General features: G+C 50.3%; 1 protein-coding gene across 4 annotated transcripts in view; it reads left to right on the top strand.

Moving 5' to 3' along the window:
- Acvr2b (activin A receptor type 2B) overlaps nucleotides 1-22379 on the top strand; it is a 36847-nt gene extending 14468 nt beyond the window's left edge. For 2 of the 4 annotated variants that reach the window (XM_075964177.1, XM_075964176.1), the window contains exons 2-11: nucleotides 6620-6827; nucleotides 7106-7215; nucleotides 7341-7492; nucleotides 7571-7714; nucleotides 9103-9246; nucleotides 9548-9696; nucleotides 11469-11583; nucleotides 12777-12915; nucleotides 12999-13129; nucleotides 13613-22379. In XM_075964177.1, coding sequence (XP_075820292.1) covers nucleotides 6620-6827; nucleotides 7106-7215; nucleotides 7341-7492; nucleotides 7571-7714; nucleotides 9103-9246; nucleotides 9548-9696; nucleotides 11469-11583; nucleotides 12777-12915; nucleotides 12999-13129; nucleotides 13613-13807 — 1487 coding nt within the window. In that variant the 3' untranslated portion in view covers nucleotides 13808-22379. Of the gene's footprint in view, nucleotides 1-6619; nucleotides 6828-7105; nucleotides 7216-7340; nucleotides 7493-7555; nucleotides 7715-9102; nucleotides 9247-9547; nucleotides 9697-11468; nucleotides 11584-12776; nucleotides 12916-12998; nucleotides 13130-13612 lie in introns of all 4 variants that reach the window. The other 2 variants (XR_012909934.1, XM_075964174.1) reach the window with 2 other exon arrangements.
- The last annotated feature ends 1528 nt before the right edge of the window (nucleotides 22380-23907 follow it).

Raw genomic sequence — 23907 nt, 5'->3', positions numbered from 1 at the left:
TCAAGTGCTCTTAACTTCTGAGCCAGATCTCCAGCCCCGGGCATATACTCTTACACAGACACACACACCTTGCTAAAAATTGCTCATTCCTGTAATCTTGCCCATTTCCATAAATTAGAGACACGGGTTCAGTAGACATTGAATTGAGGTTGGGGCCTCCTGCCTTAAGCTTCCTTGGCGTCCTGCCTTTAGTGAGACCATGCAGCCTGTGGCTGACAAAGCAGCGAGATCATGTATTGTCTCAGCCTAGGGCGAAAGGGGAGCGGGTGGAGGCATGAGCAGTTCCTCTAAGAATCTGTCACTCTAAGCATGAACTGGAAGTTAGAAAAGTTCCTATCATCCTGTTCTGGGAAACTCTAAATCAAATTAAAGATGTTCCCAAGGTCAGTTCCCAGCACCATGCAGGGCTCATAATCACATCTAACTCAGCTCCAGGGGAACCCAATGCCTCTGACTTTGAAGCTCATCTATACTCATTTGCACTTATACACACAATTAAAAATAATAAAAGTAAGTAAAAAATAAATGAGAGGGGATCTGGAAGTGACCAAAGAGCAGAGTATCAGAATTGGCCCAGGATGGTGGCGATGGCTGTGGAGATGGTCTGGTGTCAGGGCATTGCTCACTCTCCAGGAGTCCTGTTCTGTTCCTGGTCCACACACACACAGGTGTGGGGCTTTTTTTTTTATTTTATTCTTTATTTTCTAGGTGCTGGGCATCAAACCCTGGGTTCTGTGTATACTTTGCAAGCCTGGTACTGTTCTTGACAGGAATAGGCAGGTGGAACTCTGAATTCAAGGCCAGCCTGTTCTACCTAGTGACTTCCAAGATAACCTGGACTTCAGAGAGAAGCCGTGTCTTACAAAATAAAAATAAGGGAGTTGAAGAAATGACTCAGTAGTTAAGAGCACTGCTGCTCTTCGGAGGACCTGGTTCAGTTCCCGGCACCCACCCGGCAGCCCAAAACTCCCTGTAACTCCAGTTCCGGGGAATCTGACATCTTCACACAGATAAGCCTGCGGGCAAACAGTGCACATGAAACAACCATAAGTAATTAAAAATTAAAAATAAAGTAAGTGAGAAACAGATTAGACAGTGAAATGAAGAAACGGTGGGTTGGGAGTGAGATCTTAAAGAATTACCAAGTGACATGAACTTGGACAATATGAAAGGGGGGTAGGTAGGTGATCGTTAATTTCCACCGTCAGCAAGATTGGGCTAAGAGGCAACCAAGACCATTAAGGAGGCACACATTTGGATGTGTCTGAGGGTATCTCCAGAGAGGTTGGAGTTGGGTGGCCCACCCTGGATCAGGACTAAATTAAAAAGAGAAAAGGAGAAAGCTAGCTATGGACTGGCTTCCAGGCTCAGCACCTCACCTGCTGTGATGGACCAGGAGCCCAAATAATCAATCCCTTTCTCCCTTAGGTTGTTTGTTAGGGTCGCAGTGATGAGAAAGTAGCTAACGTGGGTATTTTAGCCCGTTGCTGCTGTTGAAGCAGTACCACACATTGACAGTCTGTAAGTAGGTGAGGAGCGTGGCTTTAACATTTGTGGGAGCCATAGCGATCTTTCATGCAGTAGAAGGAGTCACATGGCGGGAGAGTGGGGAGGCTGTTTATAACTTACCCCACGATCACCAACCCACTCTGCTAATTAATCCACCTATGAAGTAAGGACCCTCATGACCCATCCCCCTTTCCTTTTTTCTCTTCTCTTCTCTTCTCTTCTCTTCTCTTCTCTTCTCTTCTCTTCTCTTCTCTTCTCTTCTCTTCTCTTCTCTTCTCTTCTCTCTCTCTCTCTCTCTCTCTCTCTCTCTCTCTCTCTCTCTCTCTTCTTTCTTTCTTTCTAATTTTCCAGACAGTTTCTCTGTGTAGCTTTGAGCCTTAGACCAGGCTGGCCTCGAACTCTGAGAGATCCACCTGCCTCTGCCTCCCAAGTACTGGGATGAAGGCGTGTGCCACCACCGCCACCCTCCCCCATTCATCTCAACGTTTTTGCATCGAGGATTGTTTCCAATACAAGTCTAGAGGTGGTGGCACACAACTCATCCAGGGAGGTTAGGATAGGATCACAGGTCTGAGGCCAGCCAGAGATAAGATTGTATCCTGGAAAAAAAGAAAAGCCCAAGCAAAACGTTTGTAGCATTTGAATCCCCAAACAGTAAGAAATCTCGTTGTGGTGTGTGACCTGTCCCCTGTAGGCTCATGTGTTGGAATACTGTTTCCTACTCCCTAGTGCTGCTGTTTCACCGGTTCTGGAGCCCTTGGGAGTCACAGCTTAGCCAGAAGTGGGTCACTGAAGGTGGCCTTAAGGTTTGGTAGCTCAACCCTACTTCTAAACCTTGTCACTACTTCTTGGACCATCCCAGTGAGCCAGCATCCTCACACCTCAGCCCATGCTGGCTGCAAGCATCCTTACGCCTCCGTCCTTGCTGTGAGCATCCTCACACTCCTGCCTCTGATGCAAGCATCCCTGCAGACTTCCTCCCCTCAAGCGATAAGCCAGAATAAATCCTGTAGCTAATATATCTAGTCTCAAGATCCCATTATAGCAGCAAAAAAGCAATCTTGGCTGTATAAACCACAAATAATGTTCTGGAGATAGATACAGGCAGCAAAAATATTAAATACTGAATATAAAACATTAAAATTTTATTCCCATGAGGATCAAATATTAATGAAAACGGAAAGGTATTGGAGTTAAACCACTTCCAGGGAGAGATGGCAGGAAGGCTGATTGCCTCAGACATACAGCCCAAGCGCTACACTTCAGACTAGGTACTTTACTAGAAGTGAACTTTCCCTTCCAGGTCAAAGTGGCAACGTAGGACATTTTAAGCGCAGTACAGTGGTAGAGCTTGTTAGCTTGCGTGAAGTGCTGTTTGATCTCCAGAACTGGAAAGGAAAAAAAGAAAAAGAATTAAAAAAAATTAAATCATGAATGTTAGAACACATGTCTGGTTTTAAGAAAGCATTAGATTGAATTGTAGAAAATAGAAGTGGGCAGGAAAAGAACCTGGGAAAACACAGGAAACGTCCTAGGCGTGTTAGCACCAGACAGGCATCCTTCTTTGTGACGTGACAAGCTGGGGTGGGGGTGGGGTTACTATGCAGTTATCAGCAGGGTATTCCCAAGAACATAGACTTTCCAAAAGTTAGAAAATGAAATTTATGCCCTGGCAATGCTGAAGTATACAAGGTATACAGCGGTTCTATTGAACCTGTCCATGTTGAGTCTCATGGTCTAAGTTAATGAGAAGTCTGACCAGGTCTCTTAAGAGGGCACCAGCTCACATTCCAGGTGGTTGCTGGGAGTTGAACTCAGGACCTTTGGAAGAGCAGGCAGTGCTCTTAACTGCTGAGCTAGCTTTCCAGCCTTTTCACACAGAGGGAAATGGGAATGGTTCCCTGGAAAGGTTTGTAGTCGGGCAGGTGCCATCTGTGTCACGGGAGCGTGGATGAGGCTCTGACCAGGGAAGCTGCTCACAAACCGGCGCAGCTATTCTGGAGAAGGATGTCGCAGTGTGTATGAGAGGAAATGCCCACAGAGGTTGGGCAGCTTTGTGGTGCTTACGTCACTTTTGCCCATAGCCTGAGGGTCCAGCCGGAGGACAGCGGAGTTAGGGTGAGATCACACTGGCGATCACACTGGCGGACTTTCAGGGAGTAGCTGCAGAGCCACTGTGCGTCAGTTCTGCCTCTGTGAGGTGGCCCCTTGGGGTTCTTGTGATCTGTAGAGTGCTCAGGGTGTGGCATGAGCTAGCTAAGTGCCAAGTGGGCGTTTGCTTGGCACACACCTACAGGTGGAACTCACGGAGATCTGCCTAGTTTTTTTAAAAAAAGATTTATTTTTATTTTTTGAGTATTTTTATTTTGCATGCATGTGTACCATGTATGTGCAGTGCCCATGGAGGCCTGAAGAGGGCATTGGAGTCCCCTGGAACTGGAGTTGTAAGAATAAGGGCTCTTAACCACTGAGCTGTGTCCTCAGCTCCTGGGTGGTGGATTCTTGTAGGTACTTGTTGGGCTTTCCTTCCCAATGTCTGCCCCACAGTGTTCATGCACATGCGCTGTGCGTGTGTTTCTCATGCTGCAGCCTCGCCCACCCTTTTCCTCCAGGTTCCCCATCCCTAGCTGCCTTGGCTGTGGTCCTGGGGACTGGTGGGATGGGTGAGCAGGCAAGGCCAGTTGAAGAGACTCCTGACCTGACTGCAGGGGGTGTGGGCGGGAGGCCTTCATCTATTAAAAGGCTAGGTGGCCTTGCGGTTGGAATTCTGCCATTGGCTATAAATAGCCAGTGTGTGTGTGTGTGTGTGTGTGTGTGTGTGTGTGTGTGTGTGTGTGAGAGAGAGAGAGAGAGAGAGAGAGAGAGAGAGAGAGAGAGAGAGAGAGAGAGCTCACGCCTGGGAGTAGAGAGGACGTGGGAGGCCCCTGGGTCTCCAGCTGGCAGCAACCTGGGTGTGGTGTGGGAGGGGTGTGGAATGTCACATGGGTTGCAAGGCTTGCAGGCTGGCTTGGTGTGAGGTCTGGATTGGAAGGATCGCCACAACCCTAGGAGGCAGGGGCTGTCAGTCACCGCTCCACAGAGTGGCTAGGAGAGCAGGCAAAGCTGCAGAGGGGGATTTGGAGTCTGAGGGGTCTGGTCAGTTGCTCAGGTGACATCCTGAGCCTTTGGGTGGACTTCCCAGGAAGTGCCAGAGGGACTCCTGCCTGACAGTGGCCTGGAGAGAGGAGCTGGAGCAGCCTCAGGCCCCTCTGTGTGTATTGTTCCCGTGACTCCCTACCCTGAAGAAGGGGCTGATTGCTGTCACAGTGGAGGTGGATGCCCTCCGGAGTTGGAGGTTGAGCCTAGGCTTCATGGAGCCACACATCCACGATGCCCGTGGTCTGTTCTCAGTGTCTGCAGGGGCAGTGCTTCACACTGAGGCCACCCAGCCTTGTTAGCCACTTCTTTTCAAAGTCCTTAACCAGTGTACCCACAGAACTCTGCCCATGTGCGCCTACCCATGTGTTCGGGGTCAGCTTTCCAGTCTTGTGGGGGAAGCTGGGCATCTAGGAAGCAATGGCTGAGGACACATACAAATGAACAATCTTCTACTTCTCAGCTCGGCATGGTGGCGCACGTCTTTAATCCCAGAAGAAGCAGAGGCAGGCCGATCTCTGAGTTTGAGGCCAGCCTGGTCTACAGAGTGAGTTCCAGGGCAGTCAGTGCTACACAGAGAAACCGAGTCTCAGCCCACACACACACACACACACAAATACAAATAATTAATAATAATAGTTTCTGCTCCTCGTCCAAGTGTTCGTGGCGCCAACACTTCACTTCCTCCTGGGCATTGTTTGGACTGTTTTACTCACACGCTTTTTGGACATGTCAGGAACTCCGTGCTAACGTGGCTGCTCGTCCAGGTTGGAGAGAAGTAGCTCTCTCTGGACTGGGTACTTTACTGAGCTCCATTGCCAGTTACTGCCACAAGTAGCTTGGGGCATGTCGGCAATAAACATGCCACCCAGGCTCTGGGCACTTGTTCAGGCTTTGTTTTAAAGCCTGCACTCTCCCCCTCAGAATCTTGCCCACAGATGTAAGCCCTGTGCTTGAACAGAGTCCTGACTGGGGACGCTAGCGTGTGTCTCTGTGAGTGAGGTCCTGGTTGGGAGAGGCCAGTGCCTTCCTCTATTTGAGCCCTGTTCTGGATCCTGAGACCTTTTATCTGGGCTAGGCTGGGTACTGCCATTCTGATTGGGTACCATTTGAACTTGTGGGTCCTGCCTGACACTTTGAGATTGGCTGTTTGCCCGAGTCTGGGACACCCTGGAAGGAGCCTCCTACCATGGCTGGGATATGTGATGGTGGCTGCCACCTGACCTGCCGTAGTGAAGACTCCTCTGTGAATAACCAGTCAGGACCCCCCTCTCTGCACTGGGCCCTGGAATTCAATCAGGACCTTAGCGCGCTGCTGCCCTCAGGTCTGCTGGCAGTTAGAGGAAGCTGGGGTGTGGACAGGCCAAGTTAATACACTTTTCTTTAGGGTTTCCTCACAGGGTTCTGGAAGTGAGGTAGTAAATACCACCCCCTTGTCATGAGGGACCAAGACAGGGCCGGCCTCCTCTGGCTCTTGTGTACTCTTTTTCATCCTGCACCCAAAGTCTAATGGGGTCGTTGTGGGCAGAGCAGTTGGCGCTGTGGTTGGTTGGTTGGGTTGATGACAGACGGGTTGGGTGAATAGGCTATGTGGAGGAGTGTTCAGCTATCTGGATGGAACTCCTGTTGGGGAAAGAATGTGTAAGAGTGGGTGGGTGTGGCAAACCCAGCTGCAAAGTTGATCTGTGATTGCAGCTTACCCCTCCTGTCTGAGAAAAATGTCCCCTAGTGACCCCGGGAGCTTTCCTCTTTTCGGATAAGCTTAGATGTTCTGCAGTACCAGGCAAGAACGAGTGCGGGGAGTTCCGTGGTTATGGGCTGGTGTGGGCAGGGGATGGAGGAAGAAAACCCTAGCCTGGTCCTCCAGGTGCTGGGTGTGGGTGGTGAGGGTCCAGTGTCAGGGCAGAGGGGTGGGTTGCTGTCTTCTCCAGGTGTCACTGGCCAGTGCTCAGCTTCTCTCCTCTTGGGGGCGCAGGTTCCGGGCGTGGGGAGGCTGAGACTCGGGAGTGCATCTACTACAACGCCAACTGGGAGCTAGAGCGCACCAACCAGAGCGGCCTGGAGCGCTGCGAGGGCGAGCAGGACAAGCGGCTGCACTGCTACGCCTCCTGGCGCAACAGCTCGGGCACTATCGAACTCGTGAAGAAGGGCTGCTGGCTGGATGACTTCAATTGCTACGACAGGTATGCGGGGGCGCGTTCCTGCTGCTGAAGTCACCTCCTGATCTCAGGGTACCTGAGTTGGAAAACGGCTTGTGTTGCCGTGCCCAGGATCCCACGCACCTGTGCTAGTGTTTGCTCTCCTGAACTCAGGCAGCATTTCAGTGTCTGTCTAACCTGGCTGGCCCTCTTAGACTTGGGTGGCTCTACAAGGGAAGAGGGTGAGCCCTGCTTGCTGGTGTTCCCGGGAGAGTCCTGCCTTTCCTGTCCCAGAGTTTGTAATGTGGACTCTGGGCCTTCAGGCAGGAGTGTGTGGCCACTGAGGAAAACCCCCAGGTGTACTTCTGCTGCTGTGAAGGCAACTTCTGCAACGAGCGCTTCACCCACTTGCCGGAGCCTGGAGGCCCAGAAGGTGAGGAGCCCGTGGGAAGAGGGGTCAAAGTGGGGCACCCTGGAGCCAGTGGGGAGTGGCTACAGGACCTACTGGAGTGTTGGAATGGGCGGACTGTGTGACACAGGGCTCCGTGTGTCTCCCAGTCACCTACGAGCCACCCCCGACAGCCCCCACTCTGCTCACGGTACTGGCTTACTCGCTGCTGCCAATTGGGGGCCTCTCCCTCATTGTCCTGCTGGCCTTCTGGATGTATCGGCATCGCAAGCCTCCCTACGGCCACGTGGATGTCCATGAGGTGAGCCGGTGTCAGCGTGGGGGCAGGGCAGGGAGGAGGGACTGCTGGACAGACTCCTTTTAGTCCTTGCTTTCCCAGGACCCCGGACCTCCACCCCCATCCCCTCTGGTGGGCCTGAAGCCGTTGCAGCTTCTGGAGATCAAGGCTCGGGGTCGCTTTGGCTGCGTTTGGAAGGCTCAGCTCATGAATGACTTTGTGGCTGTAAAGATCTTCCCACTGCAGGTGAGTGTCCAGGCCATCTTCTCTCTCTGTGGTCCAAACTTTGACCCATGCTGGTTTGGGGTTTCTTTACTTCCATGCTATGTATGTGGTTTACATGTTTATGTTTGCACAGGTCTGTGTGTGGAGGCTGGAGTTTGACACTGAGTCTTTCCTTTATTACACCCCACCTTTTTTTCGAGACAGTGTTTCAGTATGTAGTCCTGGTGGCCTGGAACCCACAGAGATCTACCTGCCTCCACTCCCACTTTCAGTGCTGGAGTTAAAAGTGTGTACCACCATGCCTGGCTCTCTGCCCTTCACAATTTTTTTTTTTTGGTTTTTCGAGACAGGGTTTCACCGTAGACTTCACAAAATTTTTATCTATCTATCTATCTATCTATCTATCTATCTATCTATTTATTTATTGGGTTTTTCGAGACAGGGTTTCTCTATGGCTTTGGAGCCTGTCCTGGAACTAGCTCTGTAGACCAGGCTGGTCTCGAACTCACAGAGATCTGCCTGCCTCTGCCTCCCGAGTGCTGGGATTAAAGGCGTGCGCCACCATCGCCCGGCTTTATTTTTAATAAGAAGTATTTATTTTTATGTGTATGGGTGTTTTGTCTGCATGCGTCTATGCTTACCACATGCATACCTGTTGCCTGTGGAGGCCAGAAGAGGGTGTTGGATCCCTGAGACTGGAGTTACAGACAGTGGTGAGCCTCCCTGTATGTGTTGTGTTGGGAGTTGAACCTGGGTGTTCAGGAAGAGCGGCCAGTGCTTTTAACCTCAGAGCCATCTCTCCAGCGTCTTACTTTTTAAGTTTTTTCAAGACAAGGACTCTCACTGAGCCTGGGACTCACTGATTGGATAGGCCAGTTGGCAAGCAAGTCCCAGGGATCCTCCATCTCTGTCCCGCCTGCTTCCAGTACTGGGGTTGCTCTTGTACACCAGGCTGACCTCGAACTCACAGTGATCCACCTGCCTCTGCCTCCCGAGTGCTGGGATTAAAGGCGTGTGGCTGTTGGGGATCCGAACTTGAGTCTTCGTGTTTGTCAGGCAGGACTTTATCTCCTGAGTTACCTCCCTGGGCCCTGAGTTTGGTTTTTGACTTTATGATCTCCTCAGAGGCTTCAGACACCAGGCAACCCAAGTAGCTATTGCCCAGTTTGCTTAGCAAATCAAGTGCTTGTGGACTGACCCTGGGTACCTCCTCAGCATTTGTGGTCCCACTTGTAGATCGGGGTGCTGGTGTCAGCCTCCTCAGGGGTTGCCGTTGGCCTGGTTCTCCAGATGTGTCGTACAGCTGCTGAGGTGGGGAAGCCAGGGACTGGGCATGGAGATGGGTGTGTTGGGTGGCTGTCCTGCCGTGGGGCTCCGAGGGGCAGGACTGAGCTGCCTCCCTGCTGCAGGACAAGCAGTCGTGGCAGAGCGAACGGGAGATCTTCAGCACGCCAGGCATGAAGCACGAGAACCTGTTGCAGTTCATTGCTGCCGAGAAACGAGGCTCCAACCTGGAAGTGGAGCTGTGGCTTATCACAGCCTTCCACGACAAGGTGAGCTCCCCCCGCCGGAAAGACCCCAGCGGACAGATGGGTCTCGTGGTGGTTTTGTGATTAGGGTATATGACCCCTGTACCAGGTGCACCTGTTACTCTGGGCAAGAATCATCACTGCCCGTTCTGCTTATTATTGCAGAGGCTGTGTTGGGTTGCATCTTGTCCTGCATTCTGCGTATTGCAGAGGCTGTGTTGGGTTGCATCTTGTCCTGCATTCTGCGTATTGCAGAGGCTGGGTTGGGTTGCATCTTGTCCTGCATTTGGAGCTTTTGCCCACAGTCTGTGCTGCCTTCTTTTAGGGCTCCCTCACGGATTACCTCAAGGGGAACATTATCACCTGGAACGAACTGTGTCATGTGGCAGAGACAATGTCACGAGGCCTCTCGTACCTGCACGAGGATGTGCCCTGGTGCCGTGGCGAGGGCCACAAGCCTTCTATTGCCCACAGGTACCTGGATCAAGGAGCTCTCCCTGCACTTGTGCTGGGTTGCCCAGAGGGCTAGTGTTGGAAACCAGAGGCGCCTCCCTGTGGTGTGTCAGAGCAAATCTGGCCTTCCTGTGTTCCAGGATAGCTAGCTCTCCAGGCCAGTGTTCTGGAGCCCTCTGCTGGGCACATGAGGAAGTGCTGCCTCCTTTGCTTAGGAGAGCTGGCCTTTCTAGTTCTCAGATGTTGATCAAGAGCATTTTGTATCCTTAGAAGGACTCTATTTATCTAATCTATGTAGGTTATGTTTGCTGATGCTTGCTGGTATATAGCTTGTGTGTTTGGTTATGTATGATGGCGATGGCATTTTACTCCCGGGATGAGCTTAAAAAGGCAAATGATAGATTGTTACAGAAATGATACAGGGCTCGTAAAACTGTCTTAGGATCTTTTAGGATTTCTGAGCCATCCCCCGCTTGTGTGTGTGTGTGTGTGTGTGTGTGTGTGTGTGTGTGTGTGTGTATTTCGAGATAGGGTTTCTCTGTAGCTTTGGAGCCTGTTCTGGAGCTAGCTCTTGTAGACCAGGCTGGCCTTGAACTTAGAGAGATCCTCCTGCCTCTGCCTCCGAAGTGCTGGGATTAAAGGTGTGCGCCACCACCACTCAACCATCCTTTTTTTTTTTTTCCAAGTTAGAGTTTCATTATATAGCTCAGGCTATCATGACTCCACGGCCTCCAGACTCTAGGCATATAGACAGGAGCCATCATGCCAGCCTTGAATTTCACCTTAAGAGCCACCTAGTTAACTTGGCACTGTTGTGTGCAATTAACTGGCACTCACTGGGGCCAGGCTGGATAATACACACCTTTAATCTCAGCACTGAGGAGGCAGGAGCAGGTGGAGCTTTGTGAATTTAATACCAGTCTGGTCTACACAGTGAATTCCAGGTCAACCAAGGCCACAAATGAGACCCTTCTCACCCCCTCCACCCCCAAAAGAAGATTCTGGCAGTAGCTGTTCCAAACACTCAAAAAATGTCACCTCCCTGAACCCTGTTCCATTCGGGTGAGGTGAAGCTGTCTCTGTCAGTGGTGGAACAATAGCACAGAGACTGCAGCTTAGTGGAGGCCCTGGAACGACTTCAGTCTGGCCCTGTGACTGAGGGAGGGATGAGCCTCCCTGTTGACTGTTGGCTTCAAAGCTGAAGGGCTCCCGATGGTGTTGATAGTAGTGAGAGAAGGCTGTGTGTGAGGCAAAGGTTGGCGCTTGCTCACATAGTTCAGCCTAGCAGCAGCACCTAGTACATGTAGGGCTGGCCTGAAGCATCTGTGTGGTCCTCAGTTTAATCCTCACAGCCAGGCTGAGAGAGAAGTTGGGGAGACTGGGGGCTTGAGGACCCCGAGTTGGGGTAGAACTGAGGCCGCACACTCCCTGCTCTGCCCCGCCGTGCAGCTGTGGCAAGCAGCTTTTAGACTCTTGTTCCTTTCCAAACATTGAGAACTTCTCCGAAGACTCGTGTGCTATGTCCTCTGAGAATCTTTGGACTGACTTTTAGGATCTGCCCAGCCACCACAGCCTGTTCTGCAGGCTCTGGCAGAAGCCTTCTGGAGGGGGCGGTGCAGGACTCCCAAGCAGCTTTCCCTCCTTCCCCCGGAGAGTTGGGGATGGTTTAAGATGGGAGTTGCACACCCACGCTCTAGCACTGTGAGAGCCATAGTGGGAGGAGGGTCCTGATTCCTCCAGCTCACGGCGGGCTGGGTGTTGATGAACTTCAGCTAGACTCTGGGCCTCCACAGGGACTTCAAAAGCAAGAATGTCCTGCTGAAGAGTGACCTCACTGCTGTGCTGGCAGACTTTGGCCTGGCTGTTCGGTTTGAGCCGGGGAAGCCTCCAGGGGACACCCATGGGCAGGTAAGGAGTCTGGACAGCGGAGTTAGGAGCCGGCACAGGGCTGTTGCTCCTGCGCTCAGCCAGAGTGACTGTGGAGCTGCCTGGGAACTCAGAGAACCGGGGTTCTTGTCTCACCAGCGGGGAAACCTAGGCTTGGAGGTTGGCGAAGCTTCCTCCAACCAGGCAGCTGAGCAATCCAGGATCCCCATTTGGGCTTCGGCCACTACTCCTGTATTTTAGTCTTTTTCTGTTGTAATTATTTATTTTTCAAAAATACATTTCATGTGTGTGTGTGTGTATGTGTATATGTGTGTGTATGTGTGTGTGTGTGCGCCTGCATGTGTGTGTGTATGTGCGTTCGTGCGTGTGTGCGTGTTTTATTTAGGGGTCAGTTTTGGGGAAGTCTGAGGTACTCACTGGGTGTCTTTTTTTTTGTTAAGTTCATACTTTTTAAATATTTATTTATTTATTACGTATACAATATTCTTTCTGCGTGTATGCCTGAAGGCCGGAAGAGGGCACCAGACCTCATTACAGATGGTTGTGAGCCACCATGTGGTTGCTGGGAATTGAACTCAGGACCTTTGGAAGAGCAGGCAATGCTCTTAACCGCTGAGCCATCTCTCCAGCCCCTCACTGGGTGTCTTGCTTGATCACCTGCCCCCTTGTATACGAAGGATGGTCTTTCCCTTGAACCGGCATCTCATGCATCAGTCTAGCCAGCTTGCTCTGGGGACCTCGCCCTGTTTTCCAGGTGCTGGTGTTGCAGGCAAGCTACTTTATGCGGGTCCTAGATATCCAAACTCATTTCATGCTTGAGTGATAAGTACCATAGGAGCTAAGCCATCTCTCCATCTCCTTGTTTGTTAGAGGGTCTCTGTGTTGTTCAGGCGGGGCTGGAACTTGGATCTCTTGCCTCACCTTCCTAGTGCCTGGCTTTGCTTCAAGTAGTAATCTCGGTAGAGCACAAAGCCTTGGAGTAGCTTGTCGGGATGTTCTGGGACCCGTGTAGCTAGTTTGTCAGTACTGTTTCCACTTGGTGATGTTTCTACAGTTATCATCAGCTATGATCTTAACTCTGATGGAGCAGGGCTTTGTGCTTTGACTTTCTGTCTTAATCGGTCTGGTGTACACAGGCCGCGGTTCTCCCAGCTGAGTATGTATTTGAGTGTAGCTGGTCTCTGGAGACCCTGCCCTCCTTTGTGTTCCTGTAGGTTGGCACGAGACGGTACATGGCCCCTGAGGTACTGGAGGGAGCCATCAACTTCCAGAGAGATGCCTTCCTGCGCATCGACATGTACGCTATGGGGCTGGTGCTGTGGGAGCTGGTTTCTCGTTGCAAGGCTGCAGATGGTGAGTGGGTGGCAACTCTGTTGTCCTGGCCTGGGGACTGGGAGCTGGACGTCGGGTGATCTCACCAGCCTCTCGCTTCTCAGGGCCTGTCGATGAGTACATGCTGCCCTTTGAGGAGGAGATTGGCCAGCACCCTTCACTGGAGGAACTGCAGGAGGTGGTTGTCCACAAGAAGATGAGGCCCACCATTAAGGATCACTGGCTGAAGCATCCGGTGAGGGAGCGGGGGCTTCAGGAGACTGGGGGTGTGCGCGAAGGGACCTGCCTTGTATGACAGGAGCCTAGGAGCCTAGGAACAAGGAAAGGGCGCCATGTTCCCTGGACCCTAGAGATGTATCTCTGAGGTTGTGGGGAATAAGGTAGACCCTGACCTCCTTCTTGTCCCCACTGTGGCTCAACTGCTAAATGTTGGGCCTTTGTGTTTGGATTTGTGTACAACTTGATTTGAGTTTAGTGCTCCGGGGGAACAGCAGTTCCTCTTCTTCCTGTGTTGAAGTTTAGCGCACAGTTCCGTGGGTCTCTAAGGGAGGCCTGGACTCAGTGAGGTGACTGATGGGAGGGCAGAACTATGGAGGCCTGCAGTTTGTAGCCTTCTAATCGACCTGCAATGGCCGTGGCTGGGCCATCGGCTCTGCCTGATCCCGACACATCGTCACTTGCTGCCCTAACAAGGATTCCCCCCCCTCCGGCTCTGCAGGGCCTGGCCCAGCTCTGTGTGACCATTGAGGAGTGCTGGGACCACGATGCCGAGGCTCGCCTTTCTGCGGGCTGCGTGGAGGAGCGGGTGTCCCTCATCAGGAGGTCGGTCAACGGCACTACCTCGGACTGTCTAGTCTCTCTGGTGACCTCCGTCACCAATGTGGATCTGCCCCCTAAAGAGTCCAGCATCTAAGCCTAGGATACGAGCGTCTCTCCAGACTCAGTGGATCTGAAGACAAAAGGAAAAAAGTTGTGTTTTGTTTTGGAAATCCCATATAACCAACAAACACATAAAATGCAGCTGCTATTTTACCTTGACTTTTATTATTATTATAATTATTATTAATAATATTATTTTTGGATTGGATCAGTTTTTACCAGCATATTGTTCTACTGTATTGCAAACAGCGGACACGTCAGCAGGCGTTGAGGTGCTGAGCTGTGAATGCAGAACCAGCGCCGTGCTGAAGAGCCTCAGCCACCTCCTGTCCTTCGGGATCTGTTCCCCAGCATTCTCTTTGTCGTCTCAGCGTCTGTAACACAAAGAAACCCATCTCCTGTCCTAGGAACCTCAATGCTGCAATCTCTACTAGAGGAACCTTTGAAGACTGTTACATGAACATACCCTTGCTCAGAAGAGGGTCCCCTACCCCTTTATTTTGTGTTTCTCCCTTTTCAGGCAGTGAGCTTAAGAAATGGCAGATGTGTCTTCATGGATCTGATGGGTGTCATCCTGACCCAGCAGAGGGAAGCAGAGATGAGGAGGATGGTCTAGACCGAAGTTGGAAGGGAGGATGTTTCTGGGGCGGGTTGGGAGCAGAGCTACACTGGACTTGGGCACATTTGGAGCAACACCCTTGGCTATGGAGGCTGTTTTCTCAGGTAACAAGGGATCGAGGGCAAGGACCTTCTGGGGGCCGAGCAGTAATAATGGCAAGCACAGGCAGGGTCTGGGAAAGTCCGGGAGCGGGGCCAGGCTGCTCTGCCTGCCCGTTTTCTTCATACTAACTTGGGCTTGCCCACAGGAGGAAATACTACCTTGCTGGTGTCTTAAGACTAGGTGGGGGCATTACAGCTTAGTGGATGTTCTTCGTTAGACATGATGGATACTGTGGATCTTTATGGAGGAGACACCGAACTGCAGTTTCCTGTTGGCAATTTGGGGAGATGCCTGTGGCGCCCACTGCACAGGGTGAGTGGCCCAGAGGATCCCTGGGTGGGGGCCTTGCTGGCCTGCAGCTCTGGCTTGGCCCCATGCAGCGGCATTATTGGCTCCTGTCTGAGGCTCCTGGACACGGCTTTCTCTGGACCCTTTAAAGCGGTGCATGGTGCATATTCTAAAACTGTTTTCTCTTACGCCATAACCTTGCTCCAGGCGGTGAATGTTCCTAATGCTGCTGTTTCAACATTGGAATTTTTTTTTTATTTATGAAACATGCTAAATTTTTTTTTCAGACAGAACACACACATCCACATATATACACATCCTTTGCTGTGTGGCTTCCGAGGTTTAAATTTTAAAATGTAAAGGAAGTAACTTCATGACCACAGACCACCTCAAACCAGAAATACCTCAGAATTTTCTACTTGTGTATGTTTTATTAATTATATATTTTGTTAGTTGTGTTGTCTTGTAGGAAGTATATTTTAATGTGAGTTGGGTTTTATGACAAGGAAGTTTAAAAGAAATAATAGAGAAAAAGAAAAAAGCTTGTGTCTTCTAGCCAGCACTACCATTTTGTTTGCTAGGAGCTTCTTGTAAATAGCAGTCATCGGCCGCAGGTCACTGTCTGAGCTGACTGGGCCTGCGTCGCGCTGGGTTAGACCGGATTTAAACAGCACAGCTCTGTCTTGAGGGTAGGCCACTTCCTCCTGGGTTGCTTAGAGGGCCAGGTGTTGTTCCTTAAGTCCCCTGAGTAGTATTCAGGATGACACCCCTACTTTCACTCGGCAGAACCACAGCTCTCAGGCCCAGGTGAGGTAGAACTGGAGGGTTAATTCCTTCGGCTCAGCCTGTGACTATGATGTGAAGTCTGGGAGGGCACAGCTCAGAGCTGGGCAGCTGCTCCCTCAGCCTGTGGTGTGTGGTGCCCGGGGCATCCTGGGCTTGTTCTTTTCTGTGGGTGTTTGTGTACAGGGTGCTGAGGAAGGCCAGTTGACTTCCCTCTCAGACCTTGGTCTTTGTTTCTGTGGATCACCGTGGTCTGGCCAGGTAGTTGGGGGCACATGGACTTTGTTTGTGTAAGCTCTGTGTGTCCCCTCCTCCCCCGCCTGACTTTGTGCTTCGGGATTTCCTTCTCTGAGAAAACCTTTTTCCTGGCGAAACAGGTCTTACAGCAGTTGCTTTTCCTTCCCACCTCTTTCTTTAAGAAGCTTTAAATATTTATTGAAAAGTGCCATATCTGCTTTCTTTAGCTTTCTCCTCAGGCAGTGGAGAGCTCTACTTTTGACCCTTAACAAACCACTAAGAAATGTAGATCCTTCGCTGCGGGAGTGACCCAGTCACCAGTCACACACTGTGCCAAACACTAAACCTAGATTCCCCGTGTGCTCTTGTGACCCTGGGTGTTTTTCTCTTGTGTGCTGGCTTGGTTTTGTCATAGCATCTTGGCCTGGCTGAGCTCTGGTGTAGAACATCCCAGTTAGGGCAGGCCTGATACCGTTTCTGGGGGTGGCTTCCCACTTTGCTGACCCTGTGTCCAGCCACAACAGTGTCCTTGTCAGGCCTTTGCACCAGAATGGAGTGTCACGAGGGGGTACCTGTTCGGTGTGGCCTGGAGAAGGGAGAGTCGGGGTGGTGGTGTCTGTGAATAGGGGCTGGAGACCGCCTTGAGCCTTCGGGTAACACACCCAGTTGCTCATGGGAGCTAGGTGCTCTTCCAGAGTGGCCCTTGCTTCTCTCTCTCTCTCTCTCTCTCTCTCTCTCTCTCTCTCTCTCTCTTCTTTTTGTGTCCAGTGGGGTCATGGGGCCTCTGCCTTCCACTTTCTCACAGATTTTATGTCACTTTTCCTTCTAGTCCCCTGTCCCTAAGCTTCTGGAAGCTTGAGGAAGTCCCCGTGTGTTCAGAGAGATGAGATCAGTCAGGAGAGAAGCAGCTGGAGAGTTCTTTTCCCTTCACTGCATTGGCAGAGAATGTTCTGGTTGAAAATCCCTGTGATAACAGGCAGTCATCCGTTGCCAGAGACTTCTGTGGCTGTGTCAGAGAAGGACAAAGCAAATGAAGACAGGGCTGCCGTGTCGTGGGGCTCTGCAGAAGACCCTCGTGAATGGCAAGGAAGACCATAGGCAGCCATTAGCGTCTGGGCTAACATGGGCTGGCCTGGTGCCCCCAACACCAGATGCACGGGGACGTGCTGGCCCTTCTGCTCAGACCTCCACAGCAAAGGGCAGACCTGCTTCTCATCACAAGGCTACCAGGCTTGCTGGGTGCAGCTGGGTCAGCCTTCCTGACAAGGCTTGGTGCTTCTAGCATAGTGTATGATCCTGCCATGCTCTGTCCTCCCTGCCTGCCTGGACAACACCCGTGACCCTCTCTGTCTTGCTACTCTGTCCTAGGCCTTGGGCTTTATGAAGGAATTTTCTTGGTGGCCAGCCTACATCTATTTAATGTTTGCCATGCGTTTTGGCTCAGCCTGGCATGTGGTGGTTCCTAAGCTTAGCCGCTTAGGCAAAGAAGTGACTGTTCCACCCAGAGCTAGAGGATTGGCTGGTTCTCTCTCACTCACAGAGTTTCACTTTTGTAGTGTGTGAAGTTTAGTGTATACTGCTGGGTAGGAGGATGTCTTGTTTTTCCTAAATAATTAATACAGCAAAAGCTCACTGTACTATAGTTGAATTCCTACCACTGTTCTCAAGAACTTGGCTCGTAGATGTGTCCCAGATCACAGGAAAGTTTCATTCAGCTCAAGCTTCACCATCGCCTGTTTCATCCTTTTGGACTTGGTGGCGCCTCTGGAGAGGTGATTCTGGAGCAGTAGGCGACACCTTTCCCAGAAGTGCTGTGTGCCGTCCAACCATCCTTCTGCTAACTGGGGAACCGGCCAGAAAGGGTGACGGCAAGGTGTCCCTTTCCTCTCAGCTTGGGTGACGGGACCTCCCCTTCATCTCTGGCTGTTTGTAAAGGCTAAATTTCAGCAGCTGGCTTGTTTGGCCTGGTGTTGAGCTTAAATCCCAGCTAACATTGTTTTAGATAAGTAGGCTGAGCAGTTCGGCCGATGAGTCCTTTACAGTCTAGACGCCAAACTTTCCGTGCACCCAGGATTTAATGTGTAGTTCTTTATGTGTGCTTTGGGGTAGCTCTGTAGCCAGCAATCCTACTGGGAATGTACCCCAGACCTCTGCTCTGGGAGGTTTAGGGAAGTGTTTTGGGATAATGATTTAGTTTTATAGAACATTAAATTAAGTTTAAAACACTTCCTTGGGAATCAATTAGTTGATTCCAACACATTTTAAAAAATTAGTTCAATCAGTAAATCAGCCCAAGTTCTTTGGTGGGCTCTTGGGATATTGCTATTTGGACTTCTTTGCGATTGCTGTAAGTTACTGTTGGGCTGACAATTTGAACTGAGATCGGGAACGCCTACATCTTTTTTTCTAAACCAAGTTTAGCATTTTCATGCTGGCGTCTTCCAGGCGTGAAGGAAGGAAGACTTTGACCTTGCGGTGCTATGCCTGTCTCCTTAGTGCCCAGGCCAGCGAGTGCCACTTCCCCATCCACGGAAGCACCACGTTTCCCTAAAGAATTAAAACGCCAGCATGGGGCAGTGGGCTCTGCACGGCCTCTTGTTCTCCAGGCCTCTGTCCGTGGACTGTCTAGGCTGAGTTAGCGTAGGCTGCTGCATGGGTGCGCGTGGCTGCTCTCGGATCGGGGAGATCTGGACACCTGCAGCTGAGACGTACTACATTCGTTTGTAACCTGCGTGTTTGAGTTTACAGTTAGGAGGCGAACGACCCCATTAGTCTTTTTGGGGAGGGGCAAGCAAAGGTGGGTTTTATGTGAGTGAACAAACACTGCCTCGAGTTCTGGAGCACCCACCCTTCCCTGACTCCTGACCACTCTGCATCAGTGTTGTAGATAGTGTTGTAAATAAGAGTAGTTCTATTAAGAGACGTCACTTGAAGTTTTCCTTACAAAGTCCGTAGCTCCACCCATCTATTTAGTTCTGTCATGTGACGGTCGCCTCCACGCAGTGTGGAGATTGTTTTGTACTACAGATTATTTTTATAAACTAGTGAGTTGGAGTGAGATCGCTTCTGTAATCCAAGCTGATGAGCTTTACTTTCAGGATCGTGCGCACACTGGAGTACGAGGGCTGGAGCTTAGCGCTTGCATGGGTTCCTGGATACCCTGGCAGCCCGGAGTCGATTTACGGGTCCCCATTGCCCAAGCTCCACTCAGGGCAGTGAGGCCTCGGTCCTGCTTCCTGCCTGTGGAGGGAACAGTGGCCGGGCGAAGGGAGGAGCTTGTAGTGGGTTTAATTTATGCTGAATAAGGGGTTCTGAGGTTGAAACTTTGCTCCTTTCATGGAAGGTACCTGACTGGGTTTGGAAGCTGTAGCACAGAGCCCCGAAGGACGCATCTAGAGAAAGATTTGAGCCACAGAAAACATTCTAATGGGATTTGGTGGCCTGAGTTCCGCTAACCAGAACCATCTAGGACCATACTGAACAGTGGGGCTCATGGATATAATGCAGGAACTAAGTGGAGGGTTCCCAGGCACGGTTTGTCCCTTTTGATCAGGGCTGCTTTCTGCTCTTTTGTGAAGCAGGAACCAACAGAGGAAACTCAGTACCCCAATCTCAGAGCGGGGTGTCTTTCAGATGCCCGCAGAGGGTTTCTGGCAAGGCCTAAGTGGCCTTCATCTCAACTTTTGATTTGGGGGGAGAGTGGGTGGGACTTTGCATAGGGATGGGGAGGTGGATAATTCAGCTAAATCATGTCCCATGGCCAGTTCTGAGGTTCAACCGAAGACCTCCTCCCTATACCCTGCCTGCTGGCTCCAGCCTGCTGCTTAGAGAACTGCACTGAATGGGTGCTCCTGCTAAGAGAGCCTTAGTGTGTTGTTTCAAGCCAGCCGTGGTCTCTTCATCCTGATTTAGAATGTTGTTTTACGTGTTATCTATCCCCTTTCTGCTGGGGACACTTAGTCCCAGCTCTAGCTGCATTTTGGAAGCCAGCTCCCCTGCTTCTGTTCCCCATAAAAGAAGACTTCTGTGCTCTCCAGCTGCCTGTCTCGGAATGTAATTCTGTTGTGCCTTGGTTTGTCACCCACCCCTCAAAAGCAACTGCAGTAAGCTTTCTCTACTTGTCTCTTCTAGCCCCCGCCCCTTCCCTGCCTCCCTTTCCAGCCCTGATTTCTGGATGCACTTGTGTGATCCGGGTACTTTAAGAACCGGTTACCTCAGACCTCACGTTGAACGGTGTCTCCACCTGGACTCTCTTGATAACTGCCGACTCTTACCACACGTGCAGGAGGCCCACTGAGTGTGGGCACTGACTCGTTTTAAAGCAAAACTCTTCCCAAATGGACCAGGGGCTCCTGGCAAGCCTGTCCTGGCGCTGCGGGGGGAGGGGGGAACTGGTTGGGCATGTCATCCGAATGGTGCTTCCTGTGTCCTGTGCATTCTGCTGTGTTCAGTATTCTCACGTGTCTGAATAAGCAAAGCAACCTAACTAGCTGGTCTCGCACGCAAATGAGCTCCAAAGACCAGCTCTTCGTAACGCCCGCATTTCCAGTCTCCAGAGCTCAGACCTAGAACATTCCGTCAAACAGCAGGGTAGAGGCCCCACCCCCACCCCGTCCACTGCCGCAGTGCGTTCTGGGAAGATGTCTGTAGTGTATGTTGCTGTGGAATTAGGCCTTGTGGGACATGGCTGCTTGTCATTTTGATGTATTTTAAATAAATAAATATATATATATTTTTAAAGAGCCTTTTTTACCAGTTCAGAAAGCTTAATTAACCAGCTGTCATCACCTGAATTTTTGTCTCTGGGGCACAGACGGCAGGGTGAGATTAAAAGTGGTAACTCAGCCATGAGTTGCCTGCCCTGGGCTGCCCTGCTGTCCCGCTGACCATGGGACACTAGGGTCAGCTTGCACCTGGTGGGTTTCAACTCAGCCCTCCGGTGTCTGGTGTCTGCCCTGCTTAGCGGACTGCTGACCTCAGTCCTTGCAAGTGCTTTAGCCCTAGTGGGGTTTTCCCAGAGCACTGCCACGAGCGAAGTGTATAAGTTTAGCCAAATAATTTCTCCATAAGGGAAAAGCATGACAGAGACCAGAGTAGGAAGCACGAGTTGTCAGAGGCCGCCTGGGAGCAAGCAGTTGTCACGTGGGCAGAGACCTCCGTTGAAATGCTAGGCCCACCAACGAGAGCGCAATTATTAAAATGCCAGCAGCTTGCTTTCCCTCACTTTTCTTTTCCAGAATTCTATAAAAATGCAAAGACAGTTGGGTGGTACTTGAGAACTGAAGGCGAGGGTTACTGCAGATTAGCAACAGACTTGGAGATTTCAGTGCCATGACACAAATCCACACGATGCCATTTTCAGCTGTGCGAGAGAATCTGCTTATGAACGCGACACGGTCCCAATGGTGACGTTAGAGGCCACATTTTCACCCGCTGCTCTTTTTCCACAACTGCCCTTGAATCTGTCTTAGTGTTGTGCAGTACTGCAAACTCACCTTGCGTCGAGTTTGATGTCCATTCCCGTGGAGAAGAGCATTTGGCATGTGACAGACAGTGAGCTGGAAATAGAGCAGAGCATCGAATTTTGCAGGGACAGTGTTGGAACCAACAGAAAATGTCACTTTTTATTTACCATCTTATATATCAGTTTTACCAGCTACTTCTAAATTTGTACATTATTTGGAAGAAAAAAAAACTTAAGACTTGTCTAACTTAGTGGAGAATGTGTGTGCTGCCCTTAGGATGGGTAGCTAAGTCTCACTGAGCTGTGTTATCTAACTTGTATATATGAATTGTAATCAAAAGCTTGGATTCATCTGTTTCTCACAGTTTAAAATGACAAGTCATTGCAAAGTCTGCAAGTGTGACTAGTCTATGATTTCAGGCTGTGTAGACGAGGAAGCTCTCTCAAGTGCTGAAACTAAAAACTTCTAGTTTGGGGCTCCAGTTCGATTAAGTACTGTTTGTTTGCCAGAATCTGTGAGGTGTAAATGTAGCGGGACACTTTCCACCCTTGTAGCTATAAAACAAACATTTTGTAGATCAGAAAATAGCTTGTACTACTGAATTAACAAAAGTTATACTAAAGTATCATGTCTTTAAAAAAAAAATATATATATATATATAAATATATATATATACAGAGTTAAGCTTGTTGCTGTTACCCTGTCTGGATTTGAAAAGTGTGCTGATTTATATATATCTATATATAACACACACACACACACACACACACACACACACAATGGCCTGAAGCAGACATCCATGTAATTACAGTTGCGAAATGCAAATGTTTTGGAAAGAACATTGTATCATAGTTCATTCATTTGCAGTGGATCTTTGCTCCTTTTTCCTGTGGTAATTTTAGAAACGAGTGTCAAGTTTGAAATTAGATCTGCTAAGTTGGGGTTTTGCTGCTTGAATACTGCACTGGGTCCTCAAACAAACCGATGTGAATGTAGTTTTTCCCCCTGTGTGAAGGAGCAGCCACACCCCCCAACAGAATAGGAGGAAAAATCTAGAACTATTTCAAGTTTTATCTTTTTGTATATGAAAATAAATAATAATAAATAAGTAACCTTGTCTGTCTTTTTTATTTTCTTTTTTTTTAAAAATTGTGAGTATCTCTGTATATGTGTATTTGTATGCTGTGTATGGATGCCTAGGGAGGCCAAAACTGGTGATCAGATCCCCTGGAGCTGGAGTTACTCAGGTAGTTGTGAGCTGACATGTGGGTGCTGGGAACTGAACTTAGATCCTCAGGAAGAGCAGCAAGTGCTTTTAACCACTGAGTCATCTCTCCAGCACCTCCACCCTTCTTCAAAGACAGGGTTTCTCTGTGTAGCCTTGGCTCTCCTGAAACTAACTCACTTTGTAGGTCAGGCTGTCCTTGTACTCCGGTCCACGTGCCTCTCCTGAGTGCTAGGATTAAAGGCGTGTTCCACTACCCCCTGGGTATTTTTCATTTTTAAACTGTGTGTGTGTGTGTGTGTGTGTGTGTGTGTGTGTGTGAGGTGCAGGGGAGTATTTGCATCTGAGTGCAATTCTGAGGAAGCAAGATGTCTCATCTTCTGGAACTGGAGCTCCAGGTGGCTGTAGCTGCCCAGCATGGGTGCTGGGAATGGCCCTTGGGGTCTCTGCAGGAGCAGTGAGTGCTCTTACCACTGAGCCACTGTGTCAGCAAAGATGTCCTCCGTCCCCCACATGCATGCCATGGCATGGGCATACACAGACACACTAGTAATCATACATGAAACTTTTTTTTTTTTTGAGACAGGGTTTTGCTGTAGTTTTAGAGCCTGTCCTGGAAGACCAGGCTGGCCTCGAACTCACACAGATCCACCAGTCTCTGCCTCCTGAGTGCTGGGATTAAAGGCATGCGCCACCACCACCCGGCCATACATGAAACTTTTAAAACTAAAAACCAACCACCGCCCCATAGCTAGTGGCACCACATTCCAGCAGAGTACTTGGCAGATGGAAGCAAAATGGCCAGGGCCTCGGGGTCATCCCCTAAATGGACTATTCTGCGAGTAAGGGTGAGTTCCTGAAAGACAGGAGGATGTTTTCTGGAAGTGCCAGGAAGGCCACCTCAAGCCTTCCTCTGCTTTGCAGCCCCGGTTCAGGTGCACGAGACTTGCCCTCCAGACCTGGCTACGTGTGGGGTAACCGCTGAGCCACTGAAAATCAGCACCAAATGAGAGCCCAAGTCCCCGAAGGAGTAGAGCAACACTGGTTTCTGTTGCCTTGCAGAGAACACAGCCTCAGAAACCAGCCTGCTGCTCTCTGCAGACACGGTTTTAAGTGGAGAAGTGTTACTTTTGAGTCCTGCTTCTGGCCAGGCGGTAGCTGCCTTGTAAGTCACCCTTTCTTAAGTAAGCATCTGCTGGAAGACTCTTCAGCCGCCTTTACAGGCCTGCTGTGCAACCTCTGGCCCTTTCTAGTCTCTCAGATAATGTTTCATCAGTGAGTGCAGAAAAGAGATTTTTAGCCCGGTGGTGTACGCCTTTAATCCCAGAATTCTGAGTCAGAGGCAGGTAATTATTTGTGAGTTTGAGGCCAGCCTGGTCTACAGAGTGAGTTCCAGGACAGCCAGGACTACTCAG

This window comes from Microtus pennsylvanicus, chromosome 3 (genome assembly GCF_037038515.1).
Source record: "Microtus pennsylvanicus isolate mMicPen1 chromosome 3, mMicPen1.hap1, whole genome shotgun sequence".
Lineage (NCBI taxonomy): Eukaryota > Metazoa > Chordata > Mammalia > Rodentia > Cricetidae > Microtus > Microtus pennsylvanicus.
The sequence above is the reverse complement of the archived record's forward strand: the minus strand, read 5'-3'. Positions and strand labels throughout refer to the sequence as shown.